This window comes from Rhea pennata, chromosome 1 (assembly GCF_028389875.1).
Source record: "Rhea pennata isolate bPtePen1 chromosome 1, bPtePen1.pri, whole genome shotgun sequence".
Taxonomy (NCBI): Eukaryota; Metazoa; Chordata; class Aves; order Rheiformes; family Rheidae; genus Rhea; species Rhea pennata.
Window position 1 is genome coordinate 216,047,834 of NC_084663.1, and position 18,330 is coordinate 216,066,163.

Consider the following 18,330-nt stretch of genomic DNA (forward strand, 5'->3'; position numbering starts at 1 on the left):
CGCCGCCAATTCTTACGCCACAGCCGCCCACGACCCAGCGCGGCCCGCCCCGGCGGAACCGAACGGACGGCGACGCTCAGGCGGAGCCGGCCGCCGAACAGCGCGGCCCGCCCCGCCCCGCCGCGCCGGCGCCGCCCAACAAAGGCCGCGCGGCGCCGCCGCTCGGCCCCGGTGCTCACCGCGGGCGCGGGCCCCCCGGGGGCCGCGGGAAGGAACGGAACGGAGGGAAGGGGAGGGAAGCGCCGGGCCTGCGCCGCGCCTGGGCCGCGCCGCTCCCGCGCCGCCGCCGCCGCCGCCTCACAGGGGGAGGGAATCTGCGTCACACTCCGCTCCGCGCGCACCTCCCAGCCGCCCCTGCGCCGCTCCCGCCTGCCCCCATTGGCCGGCCCCGCCCCCGCGCGCCTGCCGCCCATTGGCTGTCGTGCTTTGAAAGCGAGGTGGTCCCGCCCCCTCTTCCCACCCGCGCAGGAAGGGAAGGGCTGCTGCTCTCTGATTGGCTGCAGGGCTGCGACCCGAGCGCGGATAGGCCCGGCCCAGGGAGGGGGAAGGGCTGCTACTGCGGAAGGGTCCAGAACGGCCGCACGGCTGGGCTACCCTACATCCGGGGCGCTGGGGGCGGGACTTCGCCCCGCGTGGCCAATCCCACGGCGCCGGGCCGCCTCCATGTTGCGACGCAGGGGGCGGGGCCGAGAGCCTTAAAGGGGCCGCGAGGAAGCACATGCTCCGCCGGGAGCGGCCGGTGAGGGGCGCCCGTGGGGCGGGGTCGCCTCGGGCCCCGCGGCGCCCCCGTGGGGCCGCCCCACGCACGGACCCCGAGCCCCGGCCCCGCGGCGTCCCTGTAGGGCTGCCCTAGAGACGGGCCCCGAGGCCCCGGCGTCCCCGCGGGGCCGCCCCACAGGCAGGCCCCAGCCCCACAGCGTCCCCGCGGGGCCGCCCCACGGACAGGCCCCGGTGTCCCCGTGGGGCCGCCCCACAGACAGGCCCCAGCCCCACAGCGTCCCCGTGGGGCCGCCCAAGGGACGGGCCCTGAGGCCCCAGCCCCACAGCGTCCCCGCGGGGCCGCCCAAGGGACGGGCCCTGAGGCCCCAGCCCCACAGCGTCCCCGCGGGGCCGCCCCACAGGCAGGCCCCAGCCCCACAGCGTCCCCGTGGGGCCGCCCAAGGGACGGGCCCTGAGGCCCCAGCCCCACAGCGTCCCCGCGGGGCCGCCCCACAGGCAGGCCCCGGCCCCCCGGCGCCCCGCGGGGCGGGAGGAGGCCGCCCCACGGGGCTGGCCCAGCGAGGCCCGGGCCCCGGGAGGAGGAGGCGCGGCCGGGGAGGGCGGAAGAGGCGGGCGATGGCGGGCGGGGGCCGAGGAGGAGGAGGCCGAGGCCGAGGCCGAGGAGGGGCGGCGGGGAGGACATGGGGGAGCGCGGCGGGGACTGAGCCGCGCCGGGCCGGTGGGTGCGGAGCGGCTGCGCGTGGGGCTTCGCCGGGGCTGGAGCTGGGGGGCGCTGGGAGGACTGGGGGGCTGTGGGAGGAGTGGGGTGCCGGGGGGGCACTGGGAGGAGTGGGGTGCTGAAGGAGACAGTGGGAGGAGTGGGAAGCTGAGGGGGCACTGGGAGGAGTGGGGTGCTGAAGGGGGCACTGGGAGGAGTGGGGTGCCAGGGGGAGGACTGGGGTGCCGAAGGGGGCACTGGGAGGACCGGGGTCCCAGGTGGGAGCACTGGGAAGAGTGGGGAGCTGGGGGGCACTGGGAGGGAGGGAGAGCTGAGAAGGCACTGGGAGGAATGGGAAGCTGGGGGGGGGAACTCAGAGGAAGGGGGAGCTGGGGAGCACTAGGAGGAGTGGCGTGTTATGGGGGGCACTGGGAGGACTGGGGTGCTGTGGGGGGGCACTGGGAGGAGTGGGAAGCTGGGGGGGCAGTGGGAGGACTGGGGTGCCTGGAGGGCACTGGGAGGAGTGAGGAGCTGGGGGGACACTGGGAGGAGTGGGGTGCCAGGGGGGCAGTGGGAGGAGTGGGGAGCTGGGGGGGGGGCACTGGGAGGAGTGGGGTTCTTAAGGAGACAGTGAGAGGAGTGGGAAGCTGAGGGGACACTGGGAGGAGTGGGGAGCTGGGGGGGCACTGGGAGGACCGGGATGCCAGGGGGCACTGGGAGGAGGAGCGGGGAGGCACTGGGAGGAGTGGGGAGCTGGGGGGGGGCACTGGGAGGAGTGGGGTGCCAGGGGGGCACTGGGAGGAGTGGGGATCTGGGGGTGGCACTGGGAGGACTGGGGTGCCGGGGGGACACTGGGAGGAGTGGGGTGCCGGGGGGGAGCACTGGGAGGATTGGGGTGCCGGGGGGGCACTGGGAGGAGTGAGGAACCGGGGGGGTGCTGGGAGGAGTGGGGAGCTGGGGGGGGCGCTGGGAGGACTGGCGTGCCGGGGGGGGCACTGGGAGGAGTGGGGAACCAGGGGGGCACTGGGAGGAGTGGGGTGCCGGGGGGCACTGGGAGGAGTGGGGAGCTGGGGGGGCACCGGGAGGACTGGGGTGCCGGGGGGGCACTGGGAGGAGTGGGGAGCCGGGGGGGCACTGGGAGGACTGGGGTGCCGGGGGGGCACTGGGAGGACCGGGGTGCCGGGCGCCGCACTGCAGAGCATCCCGCGGGGCTGACCTGCCCCACTTCCTCCGCGTTTCGGGCAGGGCCCTTCCGTGGGACGGGGCGAAGCCGGGGCCGCGCGGAGGCACAGCGGGGCCACGTACCGCCCCGGCGGCCGCCGCCGTGGGTCGCGGCCGCCCGCCGTGGGGCCGGCGCGGCGCAGCGGTGCTCTGCCCCGGCCTGCGCGCTCGCTGCAGCGTCAGCGCTGCCGGGCTCTGTCGGAGAACCGTCTGGATCGAAAATGCCCGGCGCAGAAGCGGTCACGCGTCCGGCCGGCCGGGCCGCTCCCCGCAGCAGGGCCGCCGCGCCGTGCCGCGCCGCGCCGTGCCGTGCCGTGCCGTGCCGTGCCGCGCCGCGCCGCGCCGCCGGGTCGCAGCCAAGGCCCGCCCGCGCGCGAAGGCAGCGTGGGGCAAACGCCCGGCGCTGCCCGGGCCCCTCCGGCGGCTGTGGCGTCGTTTCCAGCTGAGGGCTGCGCGCCGCTGTCCGCGGGGCCGCTCGTGGCTGCGCCCTGCAGGAGGGTGCAGGGCCCCTCCGACACCTGCGTGTTATTTTCAGGTCCGTCAACATGTTACAGGTTCCGCTGCCCCTGGACCGCGACGGGATCCTGTTCCGGCTCCGTTTTACCACGCTGGCCGTTGGGACTGTGTTCTGCCCGCTGTTCGGTTTCCTCTTCTGCGTGATCTGGTCTCTGCTGTTCCATTTCCAGGAGACGACAGCGACCCACTGCGGGGTAAGCGACTCTCACCAGCAAAACGCCTGCACAGGTCGCCCCAGCCGAGCAGCCGGCGAGTCCAGCCGGCGGGAACCCTCTGCGCTGGGCAGATCGGTGGTGGCTATAGTAAGGAATAGAAGTAGCGGAGCTACAGGTAAATAAACATGCTGTCTCGTGGGAGAGTCAGCCCGGCTTTTGGAGCAGGAATCCCTCTTGGATCCACTGGAGTTCCTTGGAGCAATGACAGACATTACTGTGAAACTTCCACTCGCTGCTCAGGAGTAGCCGGAAAAAGTAGATCAGAGCGCAGGAGTCGTTAGGAAAGGAGTAGAGCGGAGCAGGCACCGCTGATGCCGGTGTCGGCCCGTGGCTGAGACGCGTGTTGAGCAGCGCGTGCAGGTCTGTTGCCTCCTCCCAAATGGCTGTAGGGGAGCTGTATGGAGGAGACCGGCAAGGATGCTCAGGGGTGTCATGTGGGGATGATGAAGTAAGCAAGGATCCTTCAGCATGGGATGGGAAGAGATGAGGAGGTAGGAGAGGCAGGATAGAGATCTCTGAAGTCATGACTGGCCTGGAGAGGGCAGACAGGGATCCACTGTTCACCCTCCGCCAGCGTCGGAGTTGGAGGATGTTGTGTGGTGGTTGCAGGTTCCTGGCAACCAAACAGGAACTGGCTCCTCGAGCATGGTGTGTTGACTCTGTGGACTGTCCACGGGAGACCACGGGTACGCAGCTCTGCCTGGGTGCTGGGAGGCCAGGCGAGATCGCCGAAGAGCAACCTGGCGCGGGCTACCTGTTAGGTAGCCATTGCAGCTGGCTCGGGGGGTCCCCAAGCTCTGAGTCGTTGAGGCTGGGGGTTTAGTCTGGGGCTCTGTCACTGATGCTTCTCCTGCTTTTATGTTCCTCCCTGAACATCCCTTTTGCTCACTCTTCCTATCAGTTTTCCTCGTGAGGGATGGGCTCACAAAACCGTGCGCCCTTCGCTCCTCTCTCTCCATTTCTTCACTGTGGGAGTGACGGGGCACTGGACCAGGTTGCCCAGAGAGGTGGTGGAGTCTCCTTCTCTGGAGATCTTCAAGGCTCTCCTGGATGCAACCCTGTCTGCCATGCTGTAGGTGACCCTGCTGAGCAGGGGGGTCAGACTAGATGATCTCCAGAGGTCCCTGCCAACCTCAACCATTCTGTGACTCTGTGATTCTAAGAAGCTGCCCCTGCTGCTCCCTGAGCCTGGCCGAGGACCCTGCGCCCTGGCCAGCGCTGGAGACCGAGCGCTGGGCTGGATGGACCTTGGGGCTGAGCCAGGACTGCCGCCCTGTCGTGTGGCCTGGCTCGAGATACAGGAATAAAACTTACCTTGGCGATCGCGGTAGCGTCTCGGAGAGCTGTGAGCGTGCTTGGTCCGTGCCTCTCTGCACCAGCTGCCGTCTTTCCTCCAGGTCCCCAACTACCTTCCCTCCATCAGCGCCGCCATCGGGGGCGAGACCCCTCAGCGTTACGTCTGGCGGCTCTGCATCGGCCTCCACTCGGCGCCCCGCTTCCTCGTGGCGGTCGCGTACTGGAACCACTACCAGAGCTGCCACTGCACGCACCCGCGCTACCCGCGGCTCTGCCACTTCAACCTGCTGCTCAACCTGCTCGAAAACTTCGCTCTCCTCGTCCTGACCTACGTGTCCTCGTCTGAAAACTATGGTAGGTGTCTCCTGCCGCGCGCTGCGCTGACCGGCTTGCCAGCGGTTTCGCTCGCGGTTGCCCGTGTTTTGCAGAGCTCTGCTTCGTGAGAATATTTTGGAAGTAGCCAGTTTGGAGGAAAAAAAATCAGTAATAATAAATAGGTTCTATTTAAAGTAATGTTTTTATGTCAAAATTGCATCCACAGTGGCAGATAGACCTTTTCTTCCTGAAGTTTTCCTTCCTGAACTTTGCTTTCTTTTCTTCTGCTTGGTTACTGTTAATTGGCCCAAACCACAGACTGAATTTTTGTATCAAGCCTGAAATCAGAATTTAGTGCTTGGTTCCACTTCTGAGCAGAGACTGTGGTTAACACTTCTTGTCACAGCTAGGTGTACAGAGGAAAACTCGCGCCTGTTCCTGTTGTCGGCTGAGCTTTGGCTCAGACCTGGCTTCCAGCCTACGCCCTGTTCTGGCAGCCCGTAAAATATCCTCACCTGAAATTTTCTGGGTGAATTTTCCTGTGTTGATCTCAAGCCGAATTCGATTTTTTCTTTTTTTTGAGGTTAAATCGGAGCGTGCAGAGCGCAGTCGGGGCAGGCCGGGAAACCCCCTGCTCCCGCGTGGTGCGCGGCTCGTGCTGCACCCGTGGCTCGTGCAGCACGCGTGGCTCGTGCAGCACGCGTGGCTCGTGCAGCACGCGTGGCTCGTGCAGCACGCGTGGCTGCGGGCGATGGCAGGCGGGAGCCGGGCAGCGCTCCGCTGCGGGACGGCGCTGCGGGGCGTGGGGAGGGCTCGAATCGGCGAGCCTGCAAGCGGTGCTGTTGCAGAGGAGATAACCCTCCCCTGGGACCTGCTGGCAGGACTCCCGTGCGCCGCACGGCATCGCCCCCCGGTTTGGTGGCCGAATGCTGCGCCCGGCTGCGGGCACGGCGCTCGGAGGACGCAGGCGCAGAGCCTCAGCAGGGAGAGGCCAAGCAGAGTCCGAGAAGAAAGGCCGAAGCAGTGCCAGCGAGGGGAAGTCGAGGAGCAGCAGCTGCTCCCCGCGGTGAAGGAGGGAGGTGGGGTGCAGGAAAGCAGCTGCGCTTGTGCTTGGCAGAGCATCTTCGTACCACAGCGGAGGAGGAAAAACGGTTCTCAGAAGGCAGATGCAGTGGGTGTCAGGAAGCAAGTGTCAGCTAGCAAGCGTGTGAGCTGCAGCACCCTTCAGACTGGCGAGGGAGCCGACAGCTTTCCGTGCTAGCCGCTTCTTTTCCTGCTTGCAGGCGCCGTGCTCCCTTTTGCGGTGCGTTGGTTGCTGCTTTCCTGCTCGCCCGCTCGTCGGTCAGGGCAGCAGCCCGCCCTGGCTCTGTCGCTTGCATGCCAGCTCCCGCTCTGCCCAGCGTCCCATCGCTCGGGCGCTCACTGGGCCCTCGTCAGCCAGCCCGCCTGCTTTCGGGCTCTGCTGGGACGAGCGGAGCCCGAGGATGTGCCCCGGAGCACGTCTGAGGGTGCAGAGCCTCTGGAGCATGCTGCGATCTCAACCCCGGGGCTGCGGCATGGTTCAGACAGACCCTGCTAAGGCCGACCAGCGCCCTCAGCCCTTCTTACCAGACCGATCTCGGGTGCCCGGGAGAAGCCTCAGACCTCAGCAGCAGCCTCAGATGAGGATGGGCTCGGTTTAGGGATCTTTGGCAGGACACTGTTCGTGTCTTCACAGCCGCTCCTCGCAGGGCGGTTGGGTGTCCTGGTGGCTTGGGGCTGGAGAAGAGGCTGGGAAAATCTTTTCTGAAAGAGACGCGCTCGCTTAGAAGTAACTCGCCTGAAGTTGCAAGGGCTTCGTGTGTGGCCTCGGGGTCCCTGGCGTCGCTCTGGTTTGGGGCTGCTCCAGCAGCTGCGCTTCCAGCCCGGCCCCAAATCCGCTTGGGCTCGGTGACGCACAGCAGGGCCTTGGCGCTGGAGGCGGCGCCGGTGGCAGCGGTTACCTGGCGGGTGGGCTGTGCAGGAGGCCAGGAGACCCAGGCCCTTTCGGCATCCCGGACTGACTCGCTCTGCAAGCCGCCGCCTCTGCCTCGGTGTCCCCGTGCCCGGGCTGCCGCTCGGCGTCCCTGCGCGTCCCCTTGTGCCCTGGGCTCCTTTCCCTGCCGCCTTTCAACAGGAAACTTCTTGTCTTTTCGGTTCAGCAATCCACGAAAATGCCTTCATCGTCTTCATCGCGTCGGCTCTGGGCCACATGCTGCTGACGTGCATCCTGTGGAGGATGACTAAGAAACACGCGATAAGTCCGCAGGTACAGCACCGCTGCTCCCCTGGGCGCCGCGCCCCGTGCTCCGCGCCGGCCCCCCCTTCGCCTGCCCCCCCCCCGCCGGCCCCCCCTCGCCGCCCCCCCCTTCGCCGGCCCCCCCTCGCCGGCCCCTCGCTCCCGGGGCCGCGGGACGCCCCGCAGCACCTGCCTCGCCGCGGCCCGTCCTCCTGCGAAAGGGTCCGGGGAGACCCTGGAAGCCTCTCCTGCAGCTGGGTAGGGTACTGGTACCAGCCTGGTGGCCTTACTGGTACCAGCCCAGCTGTGTTACTGGTCTCTGGCACCACCAACCCAGCTTGGTTACTGGTACCAGCCCAGCTGGGTTACTGGTCTCTGGCACCACCAACCCAGCTTGGTTACTGGTACCAGCCCAGCTGGGTTACTGGTCACTAGCACCATCAGCCTGGCTGGATTACTGGTACCAGCCCAGCTGGGTTACTGGTCACTGGCATCACCAGCCCAGCTAGGCTTCTGGTCCCTGGCACCACCAGCCCGGCTGCGTTACTGGTTCCAGTCCAGCTGAGTTACTGTCCCTGGCACCACCAGCCCAGCTGCGTTACTGGTTCCAGTCCAGCTGAGTTACTGTCCCTTGCACCACCAGCCCGGCTGCGTTACTGGTTCCAGTCCAGCTGAGTTACTGTCCCTGGCACCACCAGCCCGGCTGCATTACTGGTTCCAGCCCGGCCGGGTCCCTGGTCCCAGCCAGCAGCCCGGTGCCCCGGGCTCTGCTCCACCTGCCGCGGCCCCGCGGCCCCCGCGGCGGGGACGGTGCCTCGGTGGAGGCTGAGCCCAGCTGCTCCGCGGGGGAGGTGGCGCGTGGCCGCTGCAGCCGCCCCGCGCTGGGGCTTGCTGCGATCCCGGATCTCCCGCGGCGGGGGCAGCTCCGCGCCTCCGCGGAGCGTCTCCGCTCCTCGGGGGGCTGCCTGGGAGCAGGGCGTCTCCGGCGGGAGCACCGATGGGAGCGCCGGAGCCTGCGGCCGCGCTCGCCCGCGTGCGTGACGGGAATCGGTCTTGCAAAAGCCTTGCGCTCGTCGCGGCTGGTGTTGCAACCGTCTTTCTGCAAGGGCAGGAAGGTGCTGAGGAACTTGCTGGTAATGGGGAAGTAGAAGCAGTTTCCAGCTGCAAGGTAGCAAATAAGGAGCGAAAGGAAAGTAAAGCTCGGCGGGAGGAAAGGAAAGAGAAAGCAGGCCGGGAGGAGGAGGGGAAGGGGCAGCGCGGCGCGAAGCCTGGGGGGGAAACAGCACGAGAGGAGAGCCGCGGTCGGACCGCGGCAGCCTGGAAGGAGCCTGCCGGGCCCTCGTGCACGGCGGGGGCGGCGTTGCCCCTCTGCCCCCGGCTGCCCCCGGCTGCCTCCCGAGCCCTCCTCCCGAAGCCGCCCTTGTCACGGAGGGTCCGGACGCTGCGGCGAGGCAGCCGGTTTGCCGTCCTCGTTTGCAAACGGGTTTCTCCTCGCCGGCACCCGAGCACACGACGGTTCTGCCCGGGGTTGTGCCCGGCTGCTTGGGACAGGGCTAGGGGGCAAACGGTGCGTGAAAACAGTTGCAAGGCTTAAAACCTCCTCTGCGGCGGCGGGGGAGACGCCCACGCCGCGGCCCCGGCGGCAGCTGTGCAGGGCACGCCGAGGCCGCGCGTGAGCGGACCACGCTGTCCCCCGGGGCGCGGGGCGGCGGGGGCGGCAGCCCGCGGCCCGGCCGCCCGCAGAGCCGGGAGGGGCTCGCGGGCGAGGGGGGCTGCAGGGCAGCACGCGGCCCCTCGCCGAGCGTCGGCCCGACGCGGCTCTCGCGTTTCGCGCCGGCGAAGCCGTGCACGAGCCCTGCAGAGCGCCTCTCTTCCGCGCCGCGGCAGCGGAGGGGGCGGCGGGCGCCTGAGCCTCCCTGCTGCCGTCTCCTCCGTCGCTGCGGCTGCTGCTCTCTCCTCTTCTCCCCGCCTTCTCTGGCTTCTCGCTCCTGACTCACCGCCCTGCGCGTGGGAACGTGCTGCCGCTCAGACCCTGCAGGCTGCTGGACTAAGTACACCTGCCTGCGCTCCTGTGGGGCAGGCGCGCGCCCCGCTCCGGCGTGCCGGCTCTGCGGCGGAGCCGCTGGAGCGCCGGAGCGCTCCCGAGGGACGCGGCCGCCCGCCTCTCTCCTGCCGGGACGGTCTCGCCCGGCCGCGCTTGCCGGCGGAGCAGCAGCTGGCTCCGGCGGCGCCAGCCCGGCAGCCCCAGGCCCCTGCTGCGAAACCCAGATCCCGCCGGGGTGCCGGCAGGTCGGCAAGCGGGGGGCAACGGCGCAAGCCCCGGGCAGCGCGACGCCGTGCGGCGCAGCGCGGTGATGTCCTGCGGTGCAGGGCCCACGCAGTGCAGTGTCGTGGCACCGTGTTCCGCTGCGCCGCGTGGTGCCAGAAGCACAGCGCGGTGCCGTATGATGCCGTACAGGGCCGTGGTGCGGCGCCGTGCAGTGCAGCGCCACGCAGCATGGTGCCGTACGGTGCTGCGCAGTGCCACGGGTGCAGTGCAGTGCCACACGACGCAAGGAGGGGCCACGTAGTGCAGCGCCGTGCTCTCCGGCGCCGTAAGCGCGCTGCTGCCCTGAGACACAGTACAGGGCCACGTGGCAGCACAGCGCGGTGCAGTGCAGAGCAACACAGAGCGGTGCGGTGCAGCACGGAGCAGTGCCGTGCCGTGCGGTGCAGGGTGAGGCCGCGCGGTGCGGTGCGGTGCGGTGCAGGGCAATGCCGCGCGGTGCGGTGCGGGGCAGGGCAATGCTGCGCGGTGCGGTGCGGTGCAGGGCAATGCTGCGCGGTGCGGTGTGGTGCAGGGCAATGCCGTGCGGTGCGGTGCGGTGCAGGGCAATGCTGTGCGGTGCGGTGCAGGGCAGGGCAATGCTGCGCGGTGCGGTGCGGTGCAGGGCAATGCCGTGCGGTGCGGTGCGGTGCAGGGCAATGCTGTGCGGTGCGGTGCGGGGCAGGGCAATGCTGCGCGGTGCGGTGTGGTGCAGGGCAATGCCGCGCGGTGCGGTGCGGTGCAGGGCAATGCTGTGCGGTGCGGTGCGGTGCAGGGCAATGCTGCGCGGTGCGGTGCGGTGCAGGGCAATGCTGTGCGGTGCGGTGTGGTGCAGGGCAATGCCGCGCGGTGCGGTGCGGGGCAGGGCAATGCTGTGCGGTGCGGTGCGGGGCAGGGCAATGCTGCGCGGTGCGGTGCGGTGCAGGGCAATGCTGCGCGGTGCGGTGTGGTGCAGGGCAATGCTGTGCGGTGCGGTGCGGTGCAGGGCAATGCTGTGCGGTGCGGTGTGGTGCAGGGCAATGCTGCGCGGTGCGGTGTGGTGCAGGGCAATGCCGCGCGGTGCGGTGCGGTGCAGGGCAATGCTGTGAGGTGCGGTGCGGGGCAGGGCAATGCTGTGCGGTGCGGTGTGGTGCAGGGCAATGCTGTGCAGTGCGGTGCGGTGCAGGGCAATGCCGTGCGGTGCGGTGCGGTGCAGGGCAATGCTGCGCGGTGTGGTGCGGTGCAGGGCAATGCCGCGCGGTGCGGTGCGGTGCAGGGCAATGCCGTGCGGTGCGGTGCGGTGCAGGGCAATGCTGTGCGGTGCGGTGCGGTGCAGGGCAATGCTGCGCGGTGCGGTGCGGTGCAGGGCAATGCTGTGCGGTGCGGTGCGGTGCAGGGCAATGCCGCGCGGTGCGGTGCGGTGCAGGGCAATGCCGCGCGGTGCGGTGTGGTGCAGGGCAATGCCGCGCGGTGCGGTGCGGTGCAGGGCAATGCTGTGCGGTGCGGTGTGGTGCAGGGCAATGCCGTGCGGTGCGGTGCGGTGCAGGGCAATGCCGCGTGGTGCGGTGCGGTGCAGGGCAATGCTGTGCGGTGCGGTGCGGGGCAGGGCAATGCTGCGCGGTGCGGTGCGGGGCAGGGCAATGCCGTGCGGTGCGGTGCGGGGCAGGGCAGTGCTGCGCGGTGCGGTGTGGTGCAGGGCAATGCCGTGCGGTGCGGTGTGGTGCAGGGCAATGCTGTGCGGTGCGGTGCGGTGCAGGGCAATGCTGCATGGTGCGGTGTGGTGCAGGGCAGTGCTGCGCGGTGCGGTGCGGGGCAGGGCAGTGCTGCGCGGTGCGGTGCGGTGCAGGGCAATGCCGTGCGGTGCGGTGCGGGGCAGGGCAATGCCGTGCGGTGCGGTGTGGTGCAGGGCAATGCCGTGCGGTGCGGTGCGGGGTAGGGCAATGCTGTGCGGTGCGGTGCGGTGCAGGGCAATGCTGCGCGGTGCGGTGCGGTGCAGGGCAATGCTGTGCGGTGCGGTGTGGTGCAGGGCAATGCCGCGCGGTGCGGTGCGGGGCAGGGCAATGCTGTGCGGTGCGGTGCGGGGCAGGGCAATGCCGTGCGGTGCGGTGCGGTGCGGTGCAGGGCAATGCTGCGCGGTGCGGTGTGGTGCAGGGCAATGCTGTGCGGTGCGGTGCGGTGCAGGGCAATGCTGCGCGGTGCGGTGCGGTGCAGGGCAATGCCGTGCGGTGCGGTGCGGGGCAGGGCAATGCTGCGCGGTGCGGTGTGGTGCAGGGCAATGCTGCGCGGTGCGGTGTGGTGCAGGGCAATGCTGCGCGGTGCGGTGCGGTGCAGGGCAATGCCGTGCGGTGCGGTGCGGTGCAGGGCAATGCCGCGCGGTGCGGTGCGGTGCAGGGCAATGCTGCGCGGTGCGGTGCGGTGCAGGGCAATGCTGCGCGGTGCGGTGCGGTGCAGGGCAATGCCGTGCGGTGCGGTGCGGGGCAGGGCAATGCTGCGCGGTGCGGTGCGGTGCAGGGCAATGCTGTGCGGTGCGGTGTGGTGCAGGGCAATGCTGTGCGGTGCGGTGCGGTGCGGGGCAGGGCAATGCTGCGCGGTGCGGTGTGGTGCAGGGCAATGCTGCGCGGTGCGGTGCGGGGCAGGGCAGTGCTGCGCGGTGCGGTGCGGTGCAGGGCAATGCTGTGCGGTGCGGTGTGGTGCAGGGCAATGCTGCGCGGTGCGGTGTGGTGCAGGGCAATGCTGTGCGGTGCGGTGTGGTGCAGGGCAATGCCGTGCGGTGCGGTGCGGTGCAGGGCAATGCTGCGCGGTGCGGTGTGGTGCAGGGCAATGCTGTGCGGTGCGGTGTGGTGCAGGGCAATGCTGTGCGGTGCGGTGTGGTGCAGGGCAATGCCGTGCGGTGCGGTGCGGTGCAGGGCAATGCTGCGCGGTGCGGTGCGGTGCAGGGCAATGCTGCGCGGTGCGGTGTGGTGCAGGGCAATGCTGTGCGGTGCGGTGTGGTGCAGGGCAATGCTGTGCGGTGCGGTGTGGTGCAGGGCAATGCCGCGCGGTGCGGTGCGGTGCAGGGCAATGCTGCGCGGTGCGGTGCGGTGCAGGGCAATGCTGCGCGGTGCGGTGCGGTGCAGGGCAATGCTGCGCGGTGCGGTGCGGTGCAGGGCAATGCCGTGCGGTGCGGTGCGGGGCAGGGCAATGCTGCGCGGTGCGGTGTGGTGCAGGGCAATGCTGCGCGGTGCGGTGTGGTGCAGGGCAATGCTGCGCGGTGCGGTGCGGGGCAGGGCAATGCTGCGCGGTGCGGTGTGGTGCAGGGCAATGCTGCGCGGTGCGGTGCGGTGCAGGGCAATGCCGCGCGGTGCGGTGTGGTGCAGGGCAATGCTGTGCGGTGCGGTGTGGTGCAGGGCAATGCTGTGCGGTGCGGTGTGGTGCAGGGCAATGCCGTGCGGTGCGGTGTGGTGCAGGGCAATGCTGCGCGGTGCGGTGCGGGGCAGGGCAGTGCCGCGCGGTGCGGTGCGGGGCAGGGCAATGCTGCGCGGTGCGGTGCGGTGCAGGGCAATGCCGCGCGGTGCGGTGCGGTGCAGGGCAATGCCGTGCGGTGCGGTGCGGTGCAGGGCAATGCCGCGCGGTGCGGTGCGGTGCAGGGCAATGCTGTGCGGTGCGGTGCGGGGCAGGGCAATGCTGTGCGGTGCGGTGCGGTGCAGGGCAATGCCGCGCGGTGCGGTGCGGGGCAGGGCAATGCTGCGCGGTGCGGTGTGGTGCAGGGCAATGCGGTGCGGTGCGGTGCGGTGCAGGGCAATGCCGTGCGGTGCGGTGCGGTGCAGGGCAATGCTGCGTGGTGCGGTGCGGGGCAGGGCAATGCCGTGCGGTGCGGTGTGGTGCAGGGCAATGCTGCGCGGTGCGGTGCGGTGCAGGGCAATGCCGTGCGGTGCGGTGCGGGGCAGGGCAATGCTGTGCGGTGCGGTGCGGTGCAGGGCAATGCTGCGCGGTGCGGTGCGGTGCAGGGCAATGCTGCGCGGTGCGGTGCGGTGCAGGGCAATGCCGTGCGGTGCGGTGCGGGGCAGGGCAATGCCGTGCGGTGCGGTGCGGTGCAGGGCAATGCCGTGCGGTGCGGTGCGGGGCAGGGCAATGCCGCGCGGTGCGGTGCGGGGCAGGGCAATGCTGTGCGGTGCGGTGCGGTGCAGGGCAATGCCGCGCGGTGCGGTGCGGGGCAGGGCAATGCCGCGCGGTGCGGTGCGGTGCAGGGCAATGCCGCGCGGTGCAGTGCGGGGCAGGGCAATGCTGCGCGGTGCGGTGCGGTGCAGGGCAATGCTGCGCGGTGCGGTGTGGTGCAGGGCAATGCTGTGCGGTGCGGTGCGGTGCAGGGCAATGCTGCGCGGTGTGGTGCGGTGCAGGGCAATGCCGCGCGGTGCGGTGCGGTGCAGGGCAATGCCGCGCGGTGCGGTGTGGTGCAGGGCAATGCTGTGCGGTGCGGTGCGGTGCAGGGCAATGCTGCGCGGTGCGGTGCGGGGCAGGGCAATGCTGTGCGGTGCGGTGCGGTGCAGGGCAATGCTGCGCGGTGCGGTGTGGTGCAGGGCAATGCTGTGCGGTGCGGTGCGGTGCAGGGCAATGCTGCGCGGTGCGGTGCGGTGCAGGGCAATGCTGTGCGGTGCGGTGTGGTGCAGGCCAAATCTGTGCGGTGCGGTGCGGTGCAGGGCAGTGCCGCGTGGTGCAGTGTACGGCGAGGCCATGCGGTGCAGTGCGGTGCAGTGCGGTGCAGTGCAGTGCGGTGCGGTGCGGGGGCCGGAGCGCGTGGCGCGGCCGCTCAGCTCCTGGGGCAGGTCGGGGCGCTGCCGTTGGCTCCGTTTCCGCTGCCGCGGGCCCTCTATGAAAACAAGGTTATTTTGCGAGCTGCTTTTCCGGTGTGAAACTTTACGTAATCGCAGGGGCCCCGCGGCGGCCGCCGCTCGTGCGCTCGCCCGGCCCCGCGCCGCGCGCCGCTGCCCGGCCGCCGCTCCCGGCGCGCTGCAGGTCGCGGCCGAGCCGGCAGCGGGCCGCGGGGTGCCCGGGTTGCCCGCCGGGCGCGGGGCCGGGGCCGGGGGCGCAGCGGAAAGCCTGACGGCGGCGGAAACTTCCCCCCGTCTCAGCGGTCCCTGGAACTGGAGTTTTTGGTCTCACGTGAGACGTCCGACGCGAGGAAAACTCCCCTCCCACGCGGCGGGGCGGGGGCGAGAGCCCGGGCGCCCCGCGGCCCCGCGCCGCCCCTGCCGCGGGGGCCCGTGCAGGGTCCCGCCGTGCCCCCCACCCCACCCCACCCCACCCCACTGCCTGTGCAGGGTCCCGCCGTGCCCCCCACCCCACCCCACCCCACCCCACTGCCTGTGCAGGGTCCCGCCGTGCCCCCCACCCCACCCCACCCCAACCCCCAGGCAGGGTCCCACCGTGCCCCCCCACCCCACCCCACCCCCCAGGCAGGGTCCCACCGTGCCCCCCCACCCCACCCCACCGCCTGTGCAGGGTCCCACCGTGCCCCCCCACCCCACCCCACCCCACCCCCCAGGCAGGGTCCCACCGTGCCCCCCACCCCACCCCACCGCCTGTGCAGGGTCCCACTGTGCCCCCCATGCAGGGTCCCAGACCCCCACCCCCCCACGGTGTCCCAGCTCTGCCCCCCATGCAGGGTCCCAGACCCCCCCCGCGGGGCTCAGCTCTGCCCCCCATGCAGGGTCCCAGACCCCCACCCCTCGCAGGGTTCCAGCTCTGCCCCCCGTGCAGGGTCCCAGACCCCCACCCCTCGCAGGGTTCCAGCTCTGCCCCCCGTGCAGGGTCCCAGACCCCCCCCGCATGGCCCCGCTGCGCCCCGGTTCTCCCCCCCGGCCGGGACCCCCGGCGGCGCCCGCCGCCCGCCCCGGCGCTCCGAGCGCGGCCCCCGCTCTCCCGCAGGAGCACAGGTCCTACAAGTGGAAGCAGCTGCTCTTCTTCTTCACCTTCCTCACCTTCGCCTTCGCCGCCTGCGTCTACTTCCACCACAACTGGTACTGCGGCCCCGGAGGTGAGCGGGGGGGGGTCGGGGGGCCGGGGCCGGGGCCGGGGCCGGGGGCGCCGCTGACGCCCGCCCGCCCGCAGTGTACACGGTGTTTGCCTTCCTGGAGTACCTGGTGGTGCTGGCCAACATGGCCTTCCACATGACGGCCGCCTGGGACTTCGGCGACCGGGAGCTGCTCGTGAGCCCCGCCGCGCAGCACAAGCACCGGTAGCGCGGGGCCGCGGGGCTCGCTCCGCCGCCGGGACCCCCCGCGAGCCCCCCGGCAGCGCCGAGCCGCACCGGCGCTGCCCGCGGCGCGCAGCCCCCCGGCGCCCGCCCCGGAGCGGAGCGGAGCGGAGGCGCGGGATCCCGGCGGGAATAAAGCACGGAGTATTTTTGTGAGCCGGGGCCGGTCACTGCGTGGGGGGGGACGTGGGTGCGGGTCCCTCTGCGTGGGGGGGAGGGACGTGGGTGCAGATCCCCCTACATGGAGGGGATGTGGGTGCGGATCCCTCTGCGTGGGGGGGACGTGGGTGCGGATCCTGCTGCGTGGGGAGGAGGGACGTGGTGCGGATCCCGCTCCGTGGGGAGGAGGGACGTGGGTGCGGATCCCCAGATGTGGGGAGGAGGGACGTGGTGCGGATCCCACTCCGTGGGGAGGAGGGACGTGGGTGCGGATCCCCAGATGTGGGGAGGAGGGACGTGGGTGTGGATCCCACTCCATGGGGAGGGGGGACGTGGGTGCAGATCCCAGATGTGGGGAGGAGGGACGTGGTGCGGATCCCACTCCGTGGGGAGGAGGGACGTGGGTGCGGATCCCCAGATGTGGGGAGGGGGGACGTGGTGCGGATCCCACTCCGTGGGGAGGAGGGACGTGGATGCAGATCCCCAGGTGTGGGGAGGAGGGACGTGGGTGTGGATCCCGCTCCGTGGGGAGGAGGGACGTGGGTGCGGATCCCCAGATGTGGGGAGGAGGGACGTGGTGCGGATCCCACTCCGTGGGGAGGAGGGACGTGGGTGTGGATCCCACTCCGTGGGGAGGAGGGACGTGGGTGCAGATCCCAGATGTGGGGAGGAGGGACGTGGTGCGGATCCCACTCCGTGGGGAGGAGGGACGTGGGTGCGGATCCCCAGATGTGGGGAGGGGGGACGTGGTGCGGATCCCACTCCGTGGGGAGGAGGGACGTGGATGCAGATCCCCAGGTGTGGGGAGGAGGGACGTGGGTGTGGATCCCGCTCCGTGGGGAGGAGGGACGTGGGTGCGGATCCCCAGATGTGGGGAGGAGGGACGTGGTGCGGATCCCACTCCGTGGGGAGGAGGGACGTGGATGCAGATCCCCAGGTGTGGGGAGGAGGGACGTGGGTGTGGATCCCGCTCCGTGGGGAGGAGGGACGTGGGTGCGGATCCCCAGATGTGGGGAGGAGGGACGTGGGTGTGGATCCCACTCCGTGGGGAGGAGGGACGTGGGTGCGGATCCCCAGATGTGGGGAGGAGGGACGTGGGTGTGGATCCCACTCCGTGGGGAGGAGGGACGTGGGTGTGGATCCCACTCCGTGGGGAGGAGGGACGTGGATGCAGATCCCCAGGTGTGGGGAGGAGGGACGTGGGTGCGGATCCCACTCCGTGGGGAGGAGGGACGTGGTGCGGATCCCACTCCGTGGGGAGGAGGGACGTGGATGCAGATCCCCAGGTGTGGGGAGGAGGGACGTGGGTGCGGATCCCACTCCGTGGGGAGGAGGGACGTGGGTGCGGATCCCCAGATGTGGGGAGGAGGGACGTGGGTGTGGATCCCACTCCGTGGGGAGGAGGGACGTGGTGCGGATCCCACTCCGTGGGGAGGAGGGACGTGGATGCAGATCCCCAGGTGTGGGGAGGAGGGACGTGGGTGCGGATCCCACTCCGTGGGGAGGAGGGACGTGGGTGCGGATCCCCAGATGTGGGGAGGAGGGACGTGGGTGTGGATCCCACTCCGTGGGGAGGGGGGACGTGGGTGCAGATCCCCAGGTGTGGGGAGGGGGGACGTGGTGCGGATCCCACTCTGTGGGGAGGAGGGACGTGGGCCCCTGGCCGCCGTGGGGCCGGGAGGCTGCCGGGGCTCGTGGCCGGCCGACGTCCAGCCCGGTCCCGCCGGGGCTCACGGCCCGTCCCTGCGGGGACAGCGCGCAGCGGGGCGACGCGCGCAACGTCCCCGTGGCCACCCCCGCCACGTCCCCACGACCCCCCCACCACGTCCCCACCACCTCCCCCGCCGTGTCCCCGTGGCCACCCCCGCCACGTCCCCACAACCCCCCCGCCGTGTCCCCGTGGCCACCCCCGCCACGTCCCCACAACCCCCCCGCCACGTCCCCACCACCTCCCCCGCCGTGTCCCCGTGGCCACCCCCGCCACGTCCCCACAACCCCCCCGCCGTGTCCCCGTGGCCACCCCCGCCACGTCCCCACAACCCCCCCGCCACGTCCCCACCACCTCCCCCGCCGTGTCCCCGTGGCCACCCCCGCCACGTCCCCACAACCCCCCCGCCACGTCCCCACCACCTCCCCCGCCGTGTCCCCGTGGCCATCCCCGCCACGTCCCTTGCCAGCCCGGCACCCCCGGCCCCGCAGACCCCCCGGTCCTGCCAGCTCTGCCAGGGCAGAGCCAGCCGGGAGCCTCCTCCGTGGGGCCGGGGCAGGCGTGGGGCTGCGGCCCCACGGCGGGAGCGCGGAGGAGAGCGCGGAGCCCGGGCGCCTGCGCAAGGCTCTTTATTCGAGGAAAAGCAACTTGGGGAGCAGCTCGCTGCAGGCAGATCCTGCGGCCGCTCGCTACGCGTCAGCTTCGCAATC

At 71.0% G+C, this 18,330-nt stretch overlaps 2 protein-coding genes across 8 annotated transcripts in view; one reads left to right on the forward strand and one right to left on the reverse strand.

Annotated features, from left to right (window-relative positions):
- Positions 1-290, reverse strand: part of NUP98 (nucleoporin 98 and 96 precursor) — a 39,671-nt gene extending 39,381 nt beyond the window's left edge. For all 5 annotated transcript variants that reach the window (XM_062567510.1, XM_062567512.1, XM_062567508.1 and 2 more), the window contains exon 1: positions 180-290. The gene's annotated coding sequence lies outside the window, so the exon portion shown is untranslated. The remainder of the gene's footprint in view (positions 1-179) is intronic.
- Positions 291-697: 407 nt separating this feature from the next.
- On the forward strand, positions 698-15,909 carry PGAP2 (post-GPI attachment to proteins 2). Of its 3 annotated transcripts, none has more exons than XM_062578637.1 (6): positions 698-739; positions 3,174-3,348; positions 4,767-5,019; positions 7,161-7,267; positions 15,426-15,534; positions 15,609-15,909. In XM_062578637.1, exons 2-6 carry the CDS (start codon positions 3,184-3,186, stop codon positions 15,737-15,739), a joined length of 765 nt encoding a protein of 254 aa, XP_062434621.1. In that variant the 5' UTR covers positions 698-739; positions 3,174-3,183; the 3' UTR covers positions 15,740-15,909. The 3 variants fall into 3 exon arrangements, with proteins under 3 accessions (XP_062434621.1, XP_062434603.1, XP_062434613.1); XM_062578619.1 differs by having other exon boundaries at positions 713-739; positions 3,193-3,348; XM_062578629.1 differs by lacking the exon at positions 698-739 and adding an exon at positions 1,353-1,438.
- The last annotated feature ends 2,421 nt before the right edge of the window (positions 15,910-18,330 follow it).